Source organism: Pteronotus mesoamericanus, unplaced genomic scaffold, assembly GCF_021234165.1.
Source record: "Pteronotus mesoamericanus isolate MK-2021 breed Mesoamerican mustached bat unplaced genomic scaffold, CSHL_Meso_final scaffold_99, whole genome shotgun sequence".
In the NCBI taxonomy this organism is placed as follows: domain Eukaryota; kingdom Metazoa; phylum Chordata; class Mammalia; order Chiroptera; family Mormoopidae; genus Pteronotus; species Pteronotus mesoamericanus.
Window position 1 is genome coordinate 8,363,498 of NW_026555330.1, and position 24,352 is coordinate 8,387,849.

General features: G+C 36.6%; 1 protein-coding gene across 4 annotated transcripts in view; it reads left to right on the forward strand.

Moving 5' to 3' along the window:
* WDR47 (WD repeat domain 47) overlaps positions 1 to 24,352 on the forward strand; it is a 43,887-nt gene that overhangs the window by 4,975 nt on the left and 14,560 nt on the right. For 2 of the 4 annotated variants that reach the window (XM_054565013.1, XM_054565016.1), the window contains exons 2-9: positions 7,111 to 7,149; positions 8,690 to 8,856; positions 10,874 to 10,957; positions 13,093 to 13,177; positions 14,736 to 15,538; positions 17,166 to 17,292; positions 21,289 to 21,467; positions 22,721 to 22,981. In XM_054565013.1, coding sequence (XP_054420988.1) covers positions 8,699 to 8,856; positions 10,874 to 10,957; positions 13,093 to 13,177; positions 14,736 to 15,538; positions 17,166 to 17,292; positions 21,289 to 21,467; positions 22,721 to 22,981 — 1,697 coding nt within the window. In that variant the 5' untranslated portion in view covers positions 7,111 to 7,149; positions 8,690 to 8,698. Of the gene's footprint in view, positions 1 to 7,063; positions 7,150 to 8,689; positions 8,857 to 10,873; positions 10,958 to 13,092; positions 13,178 to 14,735; positions 15,539 to 17,165; positions 17,293 to 21,288; positions 21,468 to 22,720; positions 22,982 to 24,352 lie in introns of those variants that run through there. The other 2 variants (XM_054565015.1, XM_054565014.1) reach the window with 2 other exon arrangements.

Consider the following 24,352-nt stretch of genomic DNA (forward strand, 5'->3'; position numbering starts at 1 on the left):
AGTAAGTATGGGAATAAAAAAAAAGAGTATAAAGGACAATTTTAACCTACAAAGCATGCTTTTGGTATTTTGGCTTCGGTTTAGCTCTGACAGAAGCCCTACTGGAGGTCTCATCATAAAAGGTGAAACTGTGTTCTAAGACTAAGTATCTTTTTTACCAGGAATAAATAAGGTAAAAAGATATAAATAAATAACGTTCTATAAATTTATATGAATATTTTACTTTGATCTTAGTTAATATAGCATTGATTTGTGATTAAAGTATAAAATTAATTTTTACAAATATTAAGATTAAAAACTTTCTGCATTTCTAGTGTACATGTATTGTTTATAGATTGAAACTCTGCTTAATAAACATTTGAATTTTCACCATGTGCGACTGTGATAATTTAAAAAAAATGTTTTCCCCTTGCCAGGTAGCTCAGTTGGTTAGAGCGCCCTCCAGATATGCCAAGGCTGGGGGTTTGCTCTCTGGACAGGGCACGTACAGGAAGCAACCAATGAATGCATCAATAAGTGGAAAAACAAATCGATGTTCCTATCTCTCTCCCCCCCCCACCTCCCTCCCTCTTTCCCTTCCTCTCTCTCTCAAATCAGTAAAGAAAAAAATAAATAAAATCAATATATTAACATTTTTTTCAATTACAGTTGGCATACTAGTTTCAGGTGTACAACACGGCAATTAGACATTTCTATGACTCATGAAGTGGTCACCCCAATAAGTCTAGCACCCACCTAATACCTATATAACCATGACAATGTCCCTGACTGTATTCCCTGTGCTGACTTTACATCCCTGTGACAGTGTTTATAACTGGCAATTTGTACATCTTGATCCCATTTGCCTTTTTGTTGCTGTGATCATTTAAGAAATATACTTTAATTCTGTCTATGGTTAACACCTAAAGCTTTTGGCCAAGAGTCAGGAGATCTTGAGTTCTTAGCTCTACCTACAGTCTAATAATAATCATATAATTAAGTGGCGACACTATTGCTTATTGGTAACTAGGATTCACATTTTGAATTGTTTTGAAGAATGGGCTGCTTCGGTGTGCCCATACTTCCCACCAAGTTTCTCTTGAAATCAGTGGCACAATATGTGAGCTTTTTGCCTGGGAAAGTGTTCAGTTTGAGACCAGATAACATAGCAGAGGTCTGATAGGCCTTAAACAGATCCACAGAACCATGTTCTAAGCAAGCAAGCTAAGGGAGTGTATTATTTAAGAATAAAATAAAATTTTGTGTACACTTTTATTTTTAGATTTAAAATTCTTATGCCTTAAATTAACACTCTAATTTTGCTTTTAGTTGTACTCCAAAAACTAAATTATGTTTAATAGTAAAGCACTGTAGCAACACAGTTAAAATTTATCTAGATTAACCCATATGTGGTGTGGTATTTCATAGATACCTCAAAAACTGAAGTTTGGCCCTGTCCAGGTGGCTCAGTTGTTTGGATTGTAGTCCCATGCACCAGAAGGTTGCAGGTTCAATTCCTGGTCAGAGTACATACCTAGGTTGTGTGTTCAGTCCCATTGAGGATGCAAATGGGAGGTAACTGATGGATGTTTCTCTCTCACACTGATGTCTCTCTCTCTTTCTCTTCCCCTTCCCTTCTCTCTAAAGTTAATAAAAAATATCTTCGATGGGGATTAAAAAAAAGTTTAAAAACTGAAGTTTGTTTTAAACTTGACAGTTACACTTTAGAGTTCTTAGATTTTCCCTCCCTCGCTCCCTCCCTTCTTCCCTTCCTTCCTTCCTCTATCTTTTGACGCCCCCTTCCCCCCTCCCAGTTTCAGTACTGCTTATTTTTTTATGTTTTCATGGCAGTATTCATTTAGATAACATAATTTAAAAATTACATGAGGTTTATTAAGTAGGGGTTAGGAGGTACTGTATTTTGCCATGTATAATGTGCACTCATGTTTTTGGCCCAAACTTTCAGGAAAAAAATCTTTTGTTTTAATTTTTTAATTCAATTATTTATTTGTATTTAGAAGCAAAACTGATGATTGTGTTCTAGGGTATTATTTTGCAAATAGATATCATTATTGCTTTCTAGAGTTATACTTTTAACACATAAGCATAACTGAAAGAATTAAGAACATTTATATACTCAGATATGGTACCAATTTGCTGGCTCTATGGGCAGAAGGTCTGGAAAAGGGACCCTCACCTGTCCTCACCTTGATGCCAGGCACATCAATTTTTCCCTCTATGTCACTGGAGCCTTTCAAGCTGCTGCCTCAGTGCTGGAGCTCAGTGGGATCACTCCACTGAGTAGGTGCACGGGACAAAGAAATATGGCCCAAACGAAAGAACAGATCAAAATTCCAGAAAAAGAACTAAACAACATGGAGATAGCCAACCTACCAGATGCAGAGTTCAAAATACTGGTAATTATGATACTCACAGAAATGATTGAGTACGGCAGCAAAATAAAGGAAGTGAAAGCTATACAAAGTGAAATAAAGCAAAATATACAGGGAACCAACAGTGAAGGGAAGGAAACTAGGACTCAAATCAACAATTTGGAACAAAAGGAAGAAATAAACATTCAACTAGAACAGAATGAAGAAACAGGAATTCAAAAAAAATGAGGAGAGGCTTAGGAACTTCTGGGACAACTTTAAATGTTCCAACATTCAAATCATCGGGTGCCAGAAGGAGAAGAGGAAGAGCAAGAAATTTAAAATTACTTGAAAAAAATAATGAAAGAAAACTCCCCCAGTCTGGCGACGGAAATAGACATACAAGTCCAGGAAGCTCAGAGAGTCCCAAAGAAGTTGGACCCAAAGAGAACCACACAAAGGCACATCATAATTAAATTACCCACAATTAAAGATAAGGAGAGAATCTTAAAAGCAGCAAGAGAAAAAGAGACAGTTACCTACTAAGGAGTTCCCATGACTGTCAGCTGATTTCTCAAAAGAAACCTTGTAGGCAAGAAGGAGCTGGAAGGAAGTATTCAAAGTGATGGAAAACAAGGGCCTACAACCTAGATTACTCTATCTAGCAAAGCTATCATTTAGAATGAAAGGACAGATAAAATGCTTCCCAGAGAAGGTCAAGTTAAAGAAGTTCATCATCACCAAGCCCTTATTATATAAAATGTTAAAGGGACTTATCTAAGAAAAAGAAGATCAAAAACTATGAACAGTAAAATGACAACAAACTCACAACTATCAATAACTGAACCTAAGAAAACAAAAACAAACTAAGCAAACAACTAGAACAAGAGCAATCACAGAAATGGAGATCACATGGAGGGATATCAGTGGAGAAAGGGAAGGGGGAGAATGGGAGAAAAGGTACAGGGAAGAAGAAGCATAGTTGATAGGTACAAAATAGAGAGGGGGAGGTTAAGAATCGTATAGGAAATGAAGAAGCCAAAGAACTTATATGTATGACCCACGGACATGAACTAAGGGAGGGAATGCTGGAGGGAAGCGGGATACTGGGCGGAGGAGTATAAGGGGGAAAAAAATGGGACAACTGTAATAGCATAATCAATAAAATATACTTAAAAACATTTATATAAATATGGAATTAGTACTACCCATGTATAATGTGCATCCTTATTTTCCCCTCAAAAATTTGGGCCAAAAAGTATGCATTATACATGGCAAAATATGGTATAATTTATTAGACCTGAAGAGATCTTTTAAGAGAAAAAGTAATGTTTAATTTTATTTTAATTTCTAATACAGTTGAGCCTAGTACCTTTGGTCTCTCTAGCTAAAAATACATGTTTAAAAGTCTGGTTAGATTGTTATTAATGCAAACTTCTAGATTATTTACTTACACTATTGACATTGTTTAATAGAAGAATAATATCAAAGATCATAGAACTGTGGACCTCTGTTAGAAAATTATTTCAATACCAAGAAGCCTTTTCTTTTTGGCACATTTAAGTGGTATGTTGCCATTTTATGTTTTTTGCAAGATATCTTTGCTCTCCCCTTTCTTGGGAATCAGTGTCGTAGAGTGGTAGGCGCTTTAGAATTGGCAGACTTTTGGTTCCAATCTTATACTATGGTTATAACCTTCAGCTACTGTTATTTCCTTCCTTTCCTCCCTCCTTCCTCTTTCTTTCTATCTTTTGCTCTGTGTCTGTCTCTTTGCCTGTTGTCTTTGTCTCTATATTTATGTCTCTTTTTCACAATCAGAAATCTTAATGTTCATTGCTACAAAGCTTAAGTAAGACATGAATTGGGGAGGAGGAAACAATTTCTTATCTGTTTACGAAGCTTAGGCAGCCCAGCTGTTCAGAGAACTATTGGAGAATTCAAGAGTTCTACTTGCTCAGATGTTTAAGGAACTAAAGAGAAATTGATCTAAAAGTTAATCTGTGTGTGTGTGTGTGTGTGTGTGTATTTGCCCTTTTTTTGTTTTGCTGTCCCCTTAGATAGGTTCCCTCCAGTACTTTTAAAAGATTTCCTGGTCGGTGTTGACATGGATGCTGCTAGTGAGATGCATGTTTAGCCTTAGTGTAAATGTGAGGCTAATTCCCTAACCTTTCAAAGCCAAATGTCTTCATCTGTAAAATGAGATGAAATTGTAAAATAGGATTGAAATGATAACAACCCTATTAGATAGGATTGTTATAAGGATCAATTAAACAATGTAAGTAAAGATTCTGGAATAGTACTCAGTGGTTTTTGCATTGGAAATGTAGTAGTTAACCCTGTCTTTGCCATTCTACTCTAGTTGGTACCTTGGTAGAGAAGAGAACCTTTGCGATCTAATCTTATAGTATTGTTTTTTCTATTTTCATAATTTTTTCTCTTTAAAGTTAAAAATTGTATTCATACAAGAAATGCATCTATAAACTTGCAGGAAATGCATGAATATATACTGGTTGTAAGCCATTTACATATTACAGATGGTTAAGAGTAAAAGAGTCTCCCTTCAGCCCCTCTCCCCTCCTAGTTCCCAGTCCTCCCTCCAGTCTCATTCCTTTCTTCAGGGATAACAGTTGGATATATCTCAACAGACCCGTTGTTGTTGTTGTTGTTATTTATTTAGACACAGGGGTATTATGCCTTCCCTTTTTTGTTTTTTAATCCTCACCTGAGGACATTTTCTCATTGCTTTTTAGAGAGAGAGGAAGAGTGAGAGAGAAACATCAATGTGACAGAGAAACATCCATTGGTTGCTTCCCAAGCCTGGACCAGGGATGGTTACACCAGACCCAGAATCAAACCTACAACCTTTTCTTTACCTGACGAGGCTCCAACCAACTGAGCCACACCCACCAGGGCTGTGTCTTCCCTTTAAAAAAACAAAACAAAACATGATAGGGCAAAAGTAGCAAGATCAATCACGTTTCTAATTCCTGAAGGACCAGATATATACAATTAAATGACCTGGCAGCAACACAAGTTTTCGGAGTGCTATTTAAAAGGAGAACTAGCAGATTTCTTTCTTTTTCTTTTTTTAAAGGAAACTGTGCAGTTTGATATTTTCTTCAGCAGCTTTATAGTACTTCATTTCCTTATCTGTGTTTTTGCCTGCAAACTGGAATTGTAAAGCGCTGTAATTCAGCGCTAGGCATTCCGCAGTACTTGGAACATTGAAGAGAGCGGTTTTTACTATGTGGGATGGAGTTGGGGAGTACTTTCTTAAGCACTGTTTTTTTTACTATAAAATTTATTGTGGCTGTTTCCTTAATCTTATACTCATGAATGATTGTTAGCTTTGTGTTTTTCTTCCTTCCTAATGTGTGTTATAAGTAGAGTAATCTCATTGTAAAGGAATATTTAAATCCTATCTATTTATATTTGGTTCGAAAACTACCACTCATTTTTTTTTCATGAAACTTTTTTCATACCTATGTATGGAAATGTATATGGAAGTCAGTATTTTTCTGTTGCCATTCTTTCTTTCTTATTATTAATATTTTATCTTTAATTTTAGATTTCTGAAAATAATTTTAGCTTTGACAGGTGTGGCTCAGTAGGTTGGACATCGTCCTGCCAACCAAAAGGTTGCCAGTTTGGTTCATGGTTGAGGCACGTGCCTGGGTTGCAGGGCCAGGTCCCCAGTTGGGGACAAGCAAGAGGCAACTGATCCATGTTTCTCACCCTCTCTCCCTTCCCTCCCTCTCTCTAAAAATAAATAAATAAAATCTCTTAAAAATAATACTTTTATTTCTGGCCCCTTAATGCATTCTTCTAATCTTGTTATACCAAAGTAAGAATCAGTAAGAGTCCACATAGAGACTCTATTTGAAATTTCGTTTCTGTGGATATTAATTGTCATCTAAGTATTAAAATACTAACTGCCTTCCAGCTGGCATCCAGATGTACTTATTATTAAAGAAAAGTCCTGTTTCCTTACCTTACCTAGTCCAGGAATTGTATAGAAATAAAATTTGTTTTAATTGTTTAAATTATTTTAATTTTTTTAAATTATTTTTTTATTGTTCAAATACATTTGTCTTCGTTTTCCTGCCACCACTTCCCCCGCCCCACTCACCCCCACCTCCCTCCCTCAACCCTTCCCCAGTCTGGCTTTGTCCACGGGTCCTTTATACATGTTCCTTGATTTGACCCTTCCCCTTCTTTTCCCCGTTACCCGCCTCCCACCTCCCCTCTCATTACTGTTGGTTTTTTTCCTTCAGTGTTGCTGATTATATTTTTCTTGCTTGTTTCTTTTGTTGATTAGGTTCCACTTATAGATGAGATCATATGGTATTTGTTTTTCACTCCCTGGCTTATTTCGCTTAGCATAATGCTCTCCAGTTAGATTTCTTTCTTTCTGCTGTGTAGTATTCCATTGTGTAAATGTACTATAGTTTTTTTATCCACTCATTTACTGATGGGCACTTAGGTTGCTTCCAGCACTTGGCTCTTGTAAATTGTGCTGCTATGAACATTGGGGTGCATAGGTTCTTTTGAATTGGTGTTTCAGGATTCTCAGGGTATAATCCCAGCAGGGGAATTGCTGGGTCAAAAGGCAGTTCCATTTTTAGCTTTTTGAGGAAAAAATTCATTCCTTAACGGAAAATGTTTTTGTGATTTTTTTTTTTTTTACAGACAACTCAGTCATTTAATATGGAAATACGGAAACTATCTGATTTTTTTCCATTTTGTTTTCTGTTTTCAGTGGAATACACTATTTCTGGCCTTACATCAGTCCTGAGTGGTGAGTAACCGTTCATGTATAACATCAGACGGCGGGCCTGCCTAGGATGCGTCAGAGCTGACTCTGGCTCAGTACTAGTCAGGCTGCAGGGCCAGAGCTCTGTTTCTTGGGTGGCTTTTAGAACAGCTGGAAATAAAATTTACTCTGTACTTTGTTTTTAGAGATATTTCCTCATTGATTTTTATATTTTAAGTTAATTTAACTAATATTTTGTACTCTACATCTCATTTTAAAAGATAATTTTAGTTGTCCCTAATCTAGTTAACTCTTACTGATTTATAGCCTCCCTGAGGAGGAGGGAAAAAAATCATTAATTATTAAATTCTCTGAATCAGAGAAAAATTCTGGGTTTGTAATGATTGAAAGTTTAAGATTAAAAATGTTTATGAATTAAATGTTATCTTTAAAAGTATGTACAGTAGTTCCCCTTGTCTACAGTTTTAGTTACCTGCAGTCAACCACAGTCAAAATATTTAATGGAAGTTTTCAAAATTAATCATTCATAAGTGTTAAATTGTGTGCTCTTTTGAGTACCGCGATGGAATCTCGTACAACCCTGCTGCATCCCGCCCAGACGTGTCATCCTTTCTCCAGTGCATTCATACTGTATATGCTGCTCGCCTGGTAGTCAGTCAGTCGCTGTCTTGGTTATCAGATTGGCTGTCGCAGCATGGCAGTGCTTGTGTTACTTAATAATGGCCTCAGAGCACAAAAGTAGTGTTGGTGGCAATTTGGATATGCCACAGAGAAGCCATAACATGCTTCCTTTAAGTGAAAAGATATGTATGTATAGAAAAAAAGATAGTACATATAGGGTTCAGTACCATCCGAGGTTTCAGACATCCCCTGGGGGTCTTGGAATACATGTCCTACAGATAAGGGGACACTACTCTGTGTGTGTGTGTGTGTGTGTGTGTGTATTTTTTTAAAAAAGATTTGATTTATTTATTTTTAGAGAGACAGGAAGGGAGGGAGAAAGAGATGGAGAGAAACATCGACATCTGAGAGATCGACTAGTTGCCTCTTGCACACCCCCAACTGGGGACTTGGCCTGCAACCCAGGCGTGTGCCCTGACTGGGAACTGAAGCGGTGACCCTTCAGGCAACAGGCCGGTGCTCCATCCACTGAGCCACACCAGCCAGGGCTGAACATATGAAATTTTAAAGACCCAAACATTCAGACCATAGCAAATGAACCTCCATTACGCATTATCCTACTTTAGTAGTCATGATTATTGTTTGACCTTTCTCTCCTCTCACTCCCCTCTTCTTGTATTATTTTGGAGCAAATCACAGACTTTATATCAATTAATCTGTAATTATTCCAATGTGCATCTCTCAAAGATAAGGACTTAAAAAAGTCATAGTCATACCTTTATTATACCTTAAAGAATGACTTGGTTTTGGCATTACAATTACCTTCAAAATACCTATGCTAAATATTTCCAAGAAACCAGTTGTGTGTAGTTTCCAAACAGTTAATAACACTTAGAAATAAAACAATAGGACAAATTTTTGTTTTGTTCTGTTTAATATTTAGGCTATCAACATGACGGCTGAAGAAACAGTGAATGTAAAAGAGGTGGAAATCATTAAGCTGATTTTAGACTTCCTGAATTCAAAGAAGCTGCACATCAGTATGCTGGCTCTTGAGAAGGAAAGTGGAGTCATAAATGGCCTCTTTTCAGATGACATGCTTTTCCTGAGGTATGGATTCATTAGTCCTGTGAGGCTTGTAGCTCCTTTAAAGGAGGGTTAAGTATCAATAATATGATAATGTATAATTCAGGTAGATCCTTATAGTCATGAAAAGGCTATGTAAGTATAATTTTAAAACATTGCCTATATATTGGAACACTTATAAAACAATGTTTTCTGTAGTAAGATGTAGACATCCATTAAAAAACAAGAGATAGAGCGACATCGTGGTTTGGCATTGTCATAAAAGTATTTGTTGAAGGAAGCGGAGACTCCAGAAGAGCAATGCATTTCTGAAATCACCCCAACATCCAGACACGCTACTGATGGTTTTCTGTGCACATGAAAAAATAACAGCAATTATATTGCATTTATAGTTTAGTATGATGCTTTGTCTATTAACTTCATAAGGATTGTCTATGTGGTTACCAGTTTTACATTAAATTTTTTCAGTTTTCTTAATTTACTAATGGTTTCTCTATTTTTAGACAATTAAATTGTTTTCAGTTTTTCTTAAATAAATGTTCTAGAAAGCATCTTTTTTCTGTATCTTGAATTAGAACAAGATTCTTAAAGGTGGAATTGCAGAGCAAAAGGGAATTAATGTTTGCCAAAATGGAAAGCTAAAGATATCCTAATTTGAATTGGACAGAAAAAGAAAAACTCAAATTTCTGGGAAGAAATATGTTTTATGCTTATGTGATAAAAATACCCAATACCCTTGAGAAAGATTACAGATTCTTGAACATGTGGCATTGTGACTTGGAAAGCCTTAAGAAATGAAGTGTTCCTAATTCATGAAAAAGGAACTTTAAAAAAAGCTTTATTATGGCAGAGGAGTTTATTTAAACTCTGTTGCACTGCCCCTGTGTTTAGTATAATGAATGCCGTTGAGCTCCTGGGAGCTTAGTCAACCATACGGTCAGGTACCAGTTCGGAGACAGTATTCTTTTGGCCCTGTCTTTCAAACATTGCTACTCCTGAAATGTAGCCGTGACGTTCAGATATCCCACTCCAGGAACCTGTTGGTTTGTGAGGAATTTTTGCTGGTCTGAAGGGAAATGCGTGGAATCGTAAAATACTAAGTTTTTCATGGAACTAAATGTATTCATCTTAAAGGACTGGCCTTTGAAATTGCCTCCTTCCTACCTTTTTAAGTATTAAAATGTCCCTTTATAAAATGACTGGTATAGTGATTTCTTTTTATTAACATTCCCTCTCTACAGAATCAAAAGTTCGCAGTCTTGTGTAGATTCCCCTGCACATCCCTTCCTTTTAAAATTTTACTCTTCTAAAAATCGAAAGGGGGGAAATTGCTGTTATGAAGGAAAAGCAGCACTGGGAATGCCTTCTACTCGGAAGCTCCCACAGAGCCTGCAGTAGGAGGAAATCCGATCTTACTCCTTCCTGTTTTCCTTCTCAGAGTGTGCGCTTAGTACTAAATGCCTCAGAGATCCAGGATTCCCATTTTAGTGCAGGATTTCTCAACCTCTGCACTATCAACATTTTGTGCAAGACAATTCTTGGTTGTGTGTGTGTTTGGGGATGGCCTGTCCTGTGCATTGTAGAATGCAGCGTCTCTGACCCGTACCCAGCAGATGTCAGCGCCCCAGTTGTGACGAGCAGAAATGTCTCCAGACAAGCCAGATTGCCCCCAGATGAGCAAACACTGAGACAGGAGCATATGACACACTGGCCCCTAAGTGACTGAGAGTAGCTTTGAAACTCGAAGATGAATAGGGAAGTAAAGGAATTCTTAGATGTAGGCCTTTTTTGTACATATGTGGAAAAAAAACACATACATATTAGAATGAGGAGTGGTTGCGGATTCACAGTCTTCTCATAGCATATGCTGTTACAAGTGAGTTGTGAAAAACCTTATTTTATTGTAGTGGTTGAGGAACCAAGTAAAAAGTCCATCTCATTATGGACTCCAGACTGAAGCTTTAATGCTATCTTGTCATCTATTCTGCTTTTACTTAGTAACCCAAATTTGATAAATAGATGGATTTTTTTCTTTATATAGGCAGCTAATCCTTGATGGTCAGTGGGATGAAGTTCTTCAGTTCATTCAGCCTCTAGAATGTATGGAAAAATTTGACAAGAAAAGGTAAGATTTCATCTGAAATTTTTAATGTCTTATCATTGGTAGAAGTTTAGCAAAAGAAAACAATAAACAAAATTTCTTTTAGAAGAGACTGTTAGTTTTCCCATTGATTTAGGGTACTTCCATAGGACAAGTTGTGTGTCCTCAATTAGCTGAAAATCTGATATACAAACCTACTGAGTCAGCAGTGTCTCTGTACAGAAAGTCCCACAGGCCATATCTGAAGCGGTTGTTTCTTCATAATAGTATGAAGATTTTAAAGATGTCATTTCATTGTCCCCTGGCCTCTATTATTTCTGATGAAGAGTTAGCTGAGTTTGTATCTTTATTCTTTTGTATATAATGTTTCTTTTTTTATGGCTGCTTTCAAAGTTTTTTAGAAAATTGAGATACCATCGACAGTTTCAGATGTACTACATAATGATTCAATATTTGCAAAATAGTCACAGTCTAACATCCTTCCCCATACATAGTTACAAAATCTTTTTCTTGTGATGAGGACTTTTAAGATGGACTCTTTAAGCTACTTTAAAATATGCAACACAGTGTGCACTATAGTCGCCATGCTGTACATTGTCACATCCCCAAGACTTACGTATTGTATAGCTGGGAGTGTGTTCCTTTTGGCCCCCTGCACCCCTTTCATCCAATGCCTACCTTTGGCAACAAGATTTTTGCTTTTTCATTGGTTTTCAGCAATTTCAGAGACAGCCGAGGATTTGGGCAGATAATACAAGAGATTTTTGGTGGCTCTCTCGTGCGGCTTCCTCCGTTTTCGGGTTCCCCCCAACCCCGTGCGTCAGCTGCTGCGGCAGGGCCCGGCTTTCTGCTGACTCCTCACACGGGGAGGCTGCAGCGTGTGCTGGAGTCACGGCCGGCGCTGTGTGGCCTGGAGAGCGCCCTCGGCCGGAGGGCCTTCTACCCTTGACTGTCAGCCCCGAAAATTCCCTTTTTTCAAGGATTGACTTCCTTCTAGTTGTGCCAGCTTTCTGTTGTTCTTCAGGACCTTCTCATAGTGTTGTGCGGTTTCTTTTGTTTTTGTTTTTTTGTATTTTGTCTAGGTTTTATCATTTACCTGTGCAGAAAGGTTAGCCAGATACGAGTGACTCAGCCATTAACAGAAGTGGAACCTCCATTTTTTTGGTTCTCCATCCCTACCATGCTGTTGATACCTATTTGCTTTGGTACATTCTTCATTTATCTGGAATACTATTCCTTTCGCCACCCTCTGCCTTTGCGTGGCACACTCCTGGCCATCTTGCAAGGGTCAGTTTTTATAAACTTTCCTCTCATTTCCCACCCTTTCTGGTAGGATTGGTTTCACATGCCTTTGAGACCTTGTTGAACGCTGTACATATTTAATACAATTTATTAGATGGTCCTCTTTTTGAAAACATGGATTTTGTTTTTACTGGACACATATTTGCTACTATGACAATGGTTGAAAGGATGACTGAAGGTTTGTTATTATTTTCTTTCAGTTCTTAGAATCACTTTTTTATTAAAGTGCTTAGGGCATCCAACATTTTTTTATTCTTAGACAAGCCAAGTAGAATCTTTGTTTTCCCTTTTCTTTCCTGAAAATTTCTGCTAAAAAGTTTTAAGTCTTTCGTTATTTTATGACTTTTTAGAAATGTTCATTTCTCCTTACCCTTTCAGCTATATTTTTATTAGACCGTTCTCATGTTTGAAAAGGAAAACAGTCATATTTTGAGAAAACAAAAACATTGTGAATGTAAAGGATTTTGATTTTATATTAGGTTACATTTGACATCTTCCATAAAAATTTGATTTTTTGTTTAGAATTAATTTTGGAAGTAGAAATCCTTTCTTTGAGTATTAAATTGTGATTATTTGCTACTGAAATAATTTTTATTATGGTTTCAATGTGATAAGCTTTAGAAAGTATTTTAAGAGTTCCTGAAAGCAAAGGTACTTATAGTAACTTGCAAATACATTTGATTTATGAGACATTGGAAAGGTAATTTTTTAGAAGTCCTTTTTTTAAAGAAATAATTACTTTTTAAAGACACACTTGGCCTGTTTTACTTCAGAAACTTGGTTTTCATTTTTCAGTCTTTGACATTGCTATAATTCAGCTTTTTAATCATTTTAATTGCTTTCTTTATTTTTCACAGGTTTCGTTATATTATCCTGAAGCAGAAGTTTTTAGAAGCTTTATGTGTTAACAACGCAATGTCAGCAGAAGATGAGCCCCAGCATGTAAGATTTTTATTCCTGAAGGTTTGCGCCCTAGTCTTGTTTCAGTCATAAGTATTTTATTCACCAAAATAAAAGATTAGTATCATGAGTTGTCGAAGTTTTTATGAGCTGGGATGGAGTAAGATCTGCTCTCTTGCAGCTGTAGGACTTTCAGCCTGTAGTGAGTCTAAGTCGGTCCCATGATTTAGGCAGAGATGACCAGTGAGCGGCTGGCTAGTGGGAGAGCTGCACTCCCCTCCTGCGTCAGGCGGCTGACGTAGCAGTAGATGCTTACCGTGACGACTGTACTTCATTGCTTCTTTTTGTATCCCCGAAGTACGTTGTGTTTACCTCTTCTTTCCGTCTTTTCAGTATTTCCTTTGATCCAGAAGTGTTCTTTTGATAAAATAATTGTCTTTATGAGAATATAAATTCAATGATATTAAATTCTTTCTGACTAGAGAATTACTTTTCAAGTTTTAATATTAGTGTGGTTACATCTAAAACCAATGAAACTTTTATTAAGTGCCAGTAAGCATCATTGAAATAAACCATAAAGAAAATACAGTGGAAACTTTCATATATAATAGAGAAATGTTTGCCAGATATTGATGTTTAAAAGTGGAAAGAACACTGGAATATAAGACAAAAGATCTAATTTTTATTTTGTCTTTGTCACTAACAAACTGAATTACTTTGGTTAAGTCTGCATCCTAACTTTTCCCATATGTAAGATATAGAAGCTGGAATATGTAAGCCCTAAGGTTCCTTGCATCATTAAAAGCTTATGGAGGCTTGGCTCGTGTGGCTCAGTGGATTGAGCGCCGGCCTGCGAACCAAAGGGTCACAGGTTCAGTTCCCAGTGCAGGGCACAGGCCTGGATTGCAAGCCTGGTCCCTGGTAGGGGGCATGTGAGATGCAACCACACATTGATGTTTCTCTTCCTCTCTTCCTCCCTCCCTCCCTGTCTCTAAAAATAAATAAATAAAATTGTTTGTAAAAAAAGCTTATTTGATACTAAGATAATGTTTACTATACAAATTATTGTAATTTGTCTCTCACAGCTGAGCTTCCTCTTGTTCTCTATATTGTGCTTGTAGCAAATGGGCTGTAAGATGGTCCTTCCTTGATTTGCTTTCTTTTCCCGTACAAATTTTCCCAATGCGAGTTTTGAGAATGGCTCTTTTGCCTTTTGGATAACTGGAGCGATAGCAAGCTATAGAGACAATTGAATATTGGTATGCTTCAGTTTTCATTTTTAGAAAACTCAGTTATTACCACCAAAAACTATACGTTTTGAAAATAATAGTCAAGCCTGAATTACAACACTATTTTTACAGATGACAGCTTCATGTGCTAATTCATGAAATTATTTAATCTTTTTATTTTAGTAGTGAAAAACATTTTGGTTTCTGACTTGAAAGTCGTTAAATGTTCTAAAAATTATATGACTATTCTGTGATACTGGAAGTTATCCTTGTACAATGAAATAGTTTATGAAAGTATGCAGTCTCTTCGTACTTGAATGGTTCATATCTCACATCTTTCTTTGTAGTGATAACGTATATTTTTCTGACAGCTGGAATTTACCATGCAAGAAGCCGTGCAATGTTTACACGCCCTAGAAGAGTACTGTCCTTCTAAAGACGATTACAGCAAGCTCTGTTTGCTCTTGACTTTGCCTCGCCTGACCAATCATGCCGAGTTTAAGGACTGGAACCCCAGCACCGCACGAGTGCACTGTTTTGAAGAGGCTTGTGTCATGGTCGCAGAATTCATCCCCGCTGATAGGAAGCTAAGTGAGGCTGGTTTTAAAGCTAGCAACAATCGTTTGTTTCAGCTTGTGATGAAGGGCCTGCTTTATGAATGCTGCGTGGAATTTTGTCAAAGTAAAGCCACTGGAGAAGAAATTACGGAAAGTGAAGTACTTCTTGGCATCGACCTCTTATGTGGTAATGGTTGTGATGATTTGGATCTGAGTTTATTGTCGTGGCTTCAGAATCTCCCATCTTCTGTCTTCTCTTGTGCTTTTGAACAGAAAATGCTCAATATTCATGTTGACAAACTCTTGAAACCCACAAAAGCGGCATATGCTGATCTTTTGACTCCCCTTATCAGCAAACTTTCTCCCTATCCATCGTCTCCGATGAGAAGACCTCAGTCAGCTGATGCCTACATGACCCGCTCGCTGAACCCGGCTTTGGATGGCCTCACTTGTGGGCTGACCAGTCATGATAAGAGAATCTCAGACCTTGGCAACAAAACTTCTCCGATGTCACACTCCTTTGCTAACTTCCATTATCCAGGGGTACAAAACCTCAGTAGAAGTCTCATGCTTGAGAACACGGAATGTCACAGTATTTATGAAGAATCCCCTGAACGGTAAGTTTTTGCTATAAAAAAGTTAGGAACTCTCCGTAAGTGTGAGATCATCTAATTGTTGTGTGTATGGGGCATGTGTTTTTCTTGATGTTCAAGTCCCTTTAGTTGAAAGTTAGTCCTTAAAACTTTACAAAGGATTTTTAAATTTTGATAATTAAAATTATCAGAGAAAATCTTTATTTTTATATCCTGTATTATCCTTTCTTTTGCTGGTTATAAAGGCAATACATGTGCATTGGAGAAATTTTGGAACTTACCGAAGAGTACAAATTTGAGAATTAAAATCCCACATAATCCTGCACTTAGATGATCAGTCTTTTGAATACACTTTTTAAAATTGGGAACGTACCATATATATGTTCATATATATGAACATATTTGCTTTTTTCACTGGAAAGGTCATGGATATTTTTCTATTTTCTTTTTTAAATTAAAAAAATTTATTGATTTTTTTTTTTTTATAGAGAGAAGGGAAGGGAGAAAGAGAGAGAGAGTGAGAAACACTGATTTGTTGTTCCATTTATTTATGCATTTATTCATTACTTCGTGTATGTGTCCTGACCTGGGATTAAACCTCAACCTCGGGGTATCAAGACAACATTCTAACCCACTGAGCCACCCGGCCAGGGCCAGGCCAATCATTTGGTGTGTTACATACTTCTGTACAAAGAGTCCCTTATGAGGCCACCTCATAATCAAATTTCATAAAGGCAAACATCATTTTACTTTTGTACTTTTTCCCATGGTGCCATGTACCAATTGGTAATTTCTGTAAATGTCTGCGATATTCATCATCTTTAGATGATGTTAATTATTACAAATTTTTAACAGTATAACTATGAAAATTAGAAATTGCTGGTATTTTAGAAGAATATTAGGAACACCCTGACATAAGGTGTCAAGTTTACTAATTAGTATACATTGAAAATATTGAAAAGATATATGTTTAGCTTTTATGCTAAGTGCAAATAAACCAAAGAAAGCCTTTTAATAAAATCTCAACAGTTATTAAAATTTTGCTGGAACATACTGGAGGAAAAGAATTAATGTTTGGATAAAAAAATCCCAGATTGAGAGTTCGTAGAGAGAATCCAGGCACTAGGTCATCCCACCTGTTCTCCAGTTTATGGATGCAGCTGAGGCACAGAGAATGTAAGCGATCTCCCCAAGGCCACACGCCTGAGTTCAGATGGGAGCCCTCCTTGCTTAATGACCCAGGGCTCATTTATTATAAGCACGTTATATTTTAAAAGCCTTTTAAGTAGTACACTTATGAGAAGAAAGGAAAATGAAAAAATCCATCGTTGCGCATTTGAGGAACACTTAGCCAGTAGCTGAAAACTCTCCCCAGGCCTTTCTCCCCATCCTCTGGGTGCATGTACGTGTGTGTGTGTGTGTGTGTGTGTGTGTGTACACATTCAGGTACTTTTGCAAGTACATGGCTCCCAACTAATGGTGTCTCTGACAATGACTATCCAGCTCTGCTTTCTTGAACCCTAAGCCTGTATTTTGATGTGTCTGACATGTCAAATAGTAAATATTATTTTAAATTAAAATTTTTCTAACTAAAATATATTTTCCTTCACCCTTCCCTCCTTTTTCCTGTTTTCTCGCAACTTTCTGGAAGAAGCGATACACCCGTTGAGACCCAGCGGCCTCTCAACAGTGAAACCCTGGGCCAGAGCGCAGGGTCGGAGAAGGAGCCTGCAAATGGAGCACAGAATCCAGGACCAGCTAAGCAAGAAAAAAATGAGGTAATATTTACTACACCCAGCGCCTTTTAGAGTTATTCTCTTTGTAAGAAGTGATAGTATTTGCTTGGATAGAATTTACTAAAAGGTTTTCTGGTATTTGTGAGTAGGAGACAATATGTAGATTTTCTTATTAGCTTATTTCCTCCCCTCGCTCTTAAGAACATATGGTGTTTCTAGTTGTCATTTTGTATTTTGGAGCATTTTAGCAGGTAAATTTATTAACAATCTAAAATAAGATGAGTTGACACTAATCTTACATATTTTGGGACTCAAGTGATTGAACTCACATTAAACATGGATAGCTTGTCTTAAAAAATATGTTTTATATTTTACTTCTTAGATTTAATGAACAAAAATTATAACTTCTGTAGCATAGAATAATACTTTTATTTAAGCTTTTAGAGTTCCAGATTATTTTTTCTATGGTGTTTTGGAAAGGAAATTGTGAAATAGGATATAAATTTTATCTTATATGCCACTTAGAAATGGTGAATAGTAGGTCGTTTTAATAAATTGAATAAATTTTTTGTTTGTTTTCAACTAAACATTAAGAGTAAAGTAGAAAAATTGCTATTAAAAACACAAATGCATATTTGTACCAAATAATAGAACCCCAGACTGTATGAAACAAACACTGACAGAGTTGAAGGGAGAAATAGATAGTATGCAGTATTAGTTGGAGACCTCAATACCCCACTTGCAATAATAGGTAAGACACCTAAACAAAAAGGTGAGTCAGATTATAGAGGACTTGAACCAACAGTGTAAACCATCTTGACCTAACAGACATCTGTAAAACACTTCCAACAACAGCAGAATACACATTCTTCTCCAGTGCACATGCAGTGTTCTTCAGGATAAATCATATGTTAAGACATAAAACACATGTAAAACAAAGCTCAATAAGTTTTAAAAGATTGAAATCATGCAATGTATCTTCTCTGACCATGATGGAATGAAGCTAGAAGGCTAAATGGTAATGGGGAAAAAAAAATACAACAGAGATTAAATTAAAAAAATGAAAAGAACTTGCCAAAACATCCATTTCAAACTTACGGGATGCAGCAAAAGCAGTCTTCAGGGGAGATAAATATAGTTGTAAATGCCTACATTAAAAAAGAAGAAAGATCTCAAATCAGTAATCTAACTTTATGCCTTGAGGAACTATAAAAAGAAGAGCAAACTAAACCCAAAGCTAGCAGAAGGAAGTAATACAGATTAGAAGAGTGATAAATAAAATAGAGAAGAGGAAAATAGAGGAGAGGAAAACAATAGGGAAAGTCAGTAAAACCAAAAGTTAATTCTTTGAAAAGATCAACAAAATTGACAAGCCTTTAGCTAGACTTACAAAGGAAAAAAGAGAAAAGACACAAATAACTAGAATCAGAAATGAAACTGGGACATTGCTATCAAACTTAAAATGATGAGAAGAATTTTAAGAGACTCTTATGACCAATTGTAAGCCAAAAAATTAGATAACCTAGAAGAAATGGAAAAATTTCTAGAAACACACAAATAAACTGACTCAGGAAGTAGAAAATCTCAACAGATTTGTAACAAGTAAAGAGATTGAATCAATAATCAAAAACCTCCCAAAAAAGAAAAGTCCAGAATCAGATGGTTTTACTGGTGGATTCTGCAAAATGTTTAAGTAGGGTTAACACCAATCCTAAAAATCTTTCAAAAATTGTAACATACTTAGAAGAAGATACAGGGATAAAAATCTTTATGACCTTGGATTTTGCAGTGTGTTCTTAGATATGACACCAGAAGCATGAGCAACAAACATAAAAATTGGTAAGTTCTTTATCAAAATTTAAAACTTTTGTACATCAAAGGATGTTTTCAAGAAAGTGAAGAGACAGCCTACAAATCACCGAAACATATTTGCAAATCACATATCTGGTAAGGATTTAATATCCTGAACATGTGAGGAACTACAGGCGGACCTTGTTTTATTGCGCTTTGCAGGTACTGCCTTCTTCTTTTTCTTTTTTGTACAAATGGAAGGTTTGTGGCAATTCTGCATCAGTAAACTTATTGACACCAAAAGGATGATGACTTGCTGAAGGGCTCACATGACAGTATTTTTTTTAACAATAAAATATTTTGATATTAAGGTGTTAACATTGTTTCTTTTTTTAGACATAATGTTATTACACATTTAATAACTACAATACAGTGTAAACATAACTTTAGTGTGCACTGGGGAAACAAAATTGTACCCGCCTTATTGCAATTTTTGCTTTATTGAGGTGGTCTGGAACTGAACCTGTGATATCTCTGAGGTATGCCTATACTACAAGTCAACAGCAAAAAGACAATCTAATTTTAAAAAAGGACTTGAATAGAAATTTCTCCAAAGAATATATACAAATCACCAATAACCACATGAGAAAATGCCGTGTATCAATAGTCATTAGGAAAATGCAAATCAAGATCACAATGAATATAATAAGTTCTCAAACTACTAGGGTGGTTAAAAATCAAAGCAGTGAGAAATAACAAGTGTTGGTGAAGAGGAGGAGAAATTCGCACTCTTACATATTGCTGGTTGGAATGTGAAATGGAATAGTCACTGTGGTTTGGTGGTACCTCAAAAAGCTAAACACAGAATTACCCCGTGACCCAGTAATTCTGCTCCTAATATACCCAAAATCAATGAAAGCAAGGACTCAACAGACATCTGTACATTCAGATTCATAACAGCATTATTCACAGTAGCTGAAAGGTACCCAAATAACCCAAATATCCATCCACTGGTTAATGGATAAAGAAAAGTGGTATATTCATATGATATTGTTCAGCCATAAAAAGGAATGAAGTTCTGACATGTACAGCATGGATGAACCTTGAAAACATCATGCTAAGTGAAATAAGACAGTCACAAAAGGACAAGTATTGGGCGATTCCATTTATATGCAATATCTAGACTAGGCAAATTTATAGAGACGGAAAGTAGAGTGGATACTACCAGGAGTTTGGGGGAGGAGGAAATGGGAACTTACTACTTAACGGTTAGAGTTTCTGTTTGGGATGATGAAAATTGTTGTTAATAGATAGTGATGATGATCGCACATCGTGGCGAATGTAGTGAATGCCACTGGATTGTACACTTAAACATGATTAAATGACAAATTTTATATTTATTTTACCACAACAAATTTTTTAAAAAATGGACATGATTTTTGTCTCAGAGATATTGCCATAAATTATGAAATAGAGGAGGATTGTTAGTATTTCCTGGAAAAGGGAGAGCGTTTTTCTGCAGCCAGCTGTACAAGGCTTCTGGGCAGGCTGCCTGGCGGCCATTGCTGGCCAGTTTAGAGAGATGGTTATGTTCACATGATCCCTGTAACGTGGCCAGGCTTCAGCCTGGCAGGGGGCCGTTCCTTTGCCAGTATTGGGATGCACTAAATATTTAAGTCCGGTGAATCGGAGTGCTAGGCGCTTCTTCCAGAGGAGCGAAGGAGGAGCATGGAGACTACTAAGTTTAATACCTATTTATTTCATTTGAAACCTGAATTGAAGTATTGTTTTTGAGGGACATTTTATAAGTTGTTCTCTAGAGTAACCTGTTAAACCATTTACATGCTTAAATTAAGTGTGTTGGACAAGGTTAATATTGTGTTTATTAAATATTAATGTAGCATGTCAATGTTTTTTCAAGTAATGTAGATTCTTATTAGTATTTATATCTACATTCATATTCTCTAACCAAGTCCCCCTTGGGACTACTATAATTTGTATTTATATTTTGGTTTAGTCAAGTATCCAAGATGGCCATTCATTTTGGTCAGTCTTTTGCTGTGGAATAAAGGAAATTAACTAGTCTACTTGACTATTAAGACTCATGGATGCTACGGTGTTATTCAAAGAGCAATGTATTAAGTATTTTTTAATTGTTAAATATACCTATTTGTATATTCAGCATATATTGAGTAGGGACGTAGTCAATTATAGCCTGCTCAAATATATTTTTCTAATATTTTTAAGCTCCGAGATTCAACAGAACAGTTTCAAGAATATTATAGGCAAAGGTTACGCTACCAACAGCATTTGGAACAGAAGGAGCAACAGCGACAGATATACCAGCAGATGCTGCTTGAAGGAGGTGTGAATCAGGAGGAGGGTCCTGATCAGCAGCAGAATCTCACTGAGCAGTTCCTTAATAGGTTGGTATTTTAGTTATTTTTTTTAATATAAGGAATTTTTAAAAAGATTTTATTTGAGGGAGAAAGAGAGGAAGAGGAAGATCATTGTGTGGTTGCCTGTCATGCTCCCCCTACTGTGAACCTGGCCCGCAGCCCAGGCACGTGCCCTGACTGGGAATTGAACCAGCAACCCTCTGGTTCTCAGGCCAGTGCTCAAGCCACTGAGCCACAGCCAGGGCTTGTTGACACTTTAAACTTAGCATTTCCTAAACTTATTTGACCTCGGATCATTTTTTCTTTCTTTTTTTTATGGGGAGCATTTCAAAGGATTAGTGTCTCATAGAAAAATTTTTGGAAAGTACTGCCTAGTTAAAATTTTTTAGCTGATAAATATTTAGTAACAGCTACCAATTCCTGTAATAATATTCAACTGCTTTTTTAAAGCCTTTTTACAGCCTTACACACACACACACAATAATGTTAGAAAATACAATGAACCACAGCACCTGTTGGTAATCATACCCCTGTGTAGCCCTCTCTCATACTGAATCTGGGCTGAAGAACATGATGCTGGGCCAGGTCTGGGTTTAAATCTTAGGAAAGCCTGGCAACTTCCTCGCTGTGCCCTTTGGAGCTCTAAGTCTAACAGAGGAATCAGGCTACCCCGATAAGAGACTTGCGGTGCGGGAAAGACCCCGAGTCTAGCTGGCGTTGCTCCCTGATTTACCTCCCTAGCGCTTTGCACCCGAGTCTGTCGGACAGTCTTTGTAGGATGAACGAATGTGTGAAGAGCAGGGATGCCCCTAGACCTTGTCCTGTCACGGCCTGCTCTTATTTCCTAGTTGACACGACATTCCAGACAGATGAGAGGAAATGGCTTATTGTGTTTTGTGGGTGATAGATTTCGGCAGTGGTGATATTTTTATTGACTATTTTGGGAAATTAAGTTTTAAATTGAAAATTAAACTAAAGTTATACCAGAGAAGAAACAGACTTTTTTTTCCTGTTTTTATGGTAAAAGGTGCTTTTAAAAAGCCAGTGATACACATTACGCCTGTCTCCTTCACAGTGGTATACTGTAGAAAAATGGGGGTCTTCTTTCAGGATCTCGGTTATGTCTTAAGCTGAAGATGGTGATTTTTACTATGAAACTTGCCAGAGGTTATATATTATATGTGCATGTATTTATTATCTTATCAAACTTTTAATCATCTATATGTTAGGAATGTGATTAAGTTTATATTTGATATACTTAACGTTGTTTTATTTTATAGGTCCATCCAAAAGCTTGGTGAACTAAATATTGGAATGGATAGCCTTGGTAGTGAGGTATCCGCACTCAACCCGCAATGTAATGGGAGCAAAGGCAACGGATCTAGTAATTCTTCTAGCACCAGTTTTGCTACACCGCCCCAAGATTCTAGTCAGAGACTGACAAATGATGCTTCAAATATTTACACAAGCACTCCCCGTGATCCAGGATCAACAAATCACATACCTTTTCCTGAGGAATCTCCTTCTAGTGGAAACCAAGTGTAAGTGCTTTACTTTGTAAAACCTGGAAATGTTAACTTCCTACTAATGAATAGAAATACGCATAGAAGTCCAACCTTCTCTTTGGAGGCTTACAAGTAAAAATTTTTGGAGCTCATTTACCTATCAAATTTTTTTCTAATCTACCTTCCATTATCTATATTCCCTTCTATTAACTTGTCTCTGAATAGTCTTTATTCTCCTATTTTTCTCTTTGCTTTCTTATCACACCAAGGCAATTCTAATTTTTTGTAAGCCATCTTTCTCAGAGATGATACTGTTCTAGGCTGTATCTTCTGGTGGCCTGCCTGCCTGCCTTCCTCTCTCTCTCTCTCTTTCCTTTTTTGCCACTGGCACCTTTCAACAAATAATCTCATTCACAGACTTCTAGGGCACAAGAAGGTGTTTTGTAACATGGTGGAATGATTATGGCAAGACGGCTGTGGTAGCTCTGGTCAAGGAGAATTTTTTATCTTGCTATCATAAGTAAACAAGTGTTAATATACTCAGTGGGAAAAGTTAAGGAGCATTTTCTTCATTTATTCGTAACATTAAACTCCTCTGAGAGTGGTTCATTTGAAAATGCATTACTTCTGTTTGGTGTTTGGATGCTTATAGGACTCAGCCATATATATTTAGTATCAAAAACTCTGGCATTATACTTAAGAGCATAAGTTTATCTAGTATATGCTTCTTTATTACAGTTCCTATCACATATGTATACCCCCAAAAATAGAACTCAAATTTTAAAATTTAATTTTTATTTTTATCAAAGTAATACACATACATGGTTTAAAAAGACAAATAGCACTTTTCAAGGTTTAGTGTGAAAGAGAACCTCCTGTCTTACCCATTTTTTAACATGATTTCTATTTCCTATAGTTTGTCATTTTCAATGCAGTTAGCTGTTTCTTTTGCTGTGTGTCTCCATGTAGCTGAGTAACATGCTTCTATTACAATTTTTTTATCCATTGATTCCCTCCCACTTAGATTTAGCCACTGTGTTCCTCACCCACAACACACTCACTCTGTCTACTCTTTTCCACTATATATCAGTTTTTGTTTAAATGGATATTCAGCGTTAACTTTGTAAATGCTGCTTATAGCTGGGTCATGTAGTTCAACGTAATATGATTACATTTCCTTTCATTAGACTCTTTGTTTTTCATAGGACAATAATTGCCTCATTTTTGGGTGTGTGTGTACGTGGGCACATGCTTGGTTTTCTTAGTTCCTGTCACTAAACTGCCTACTGACATTTTGACAGGATTGTAAATTTATGAAATACCTCTTATTACAGTAAAAAAATATAAGGTACTTTCTGTTTTCCATTTTTTCCCCTTGAAGACACCCCTCAGGATCACTGCTGCTTG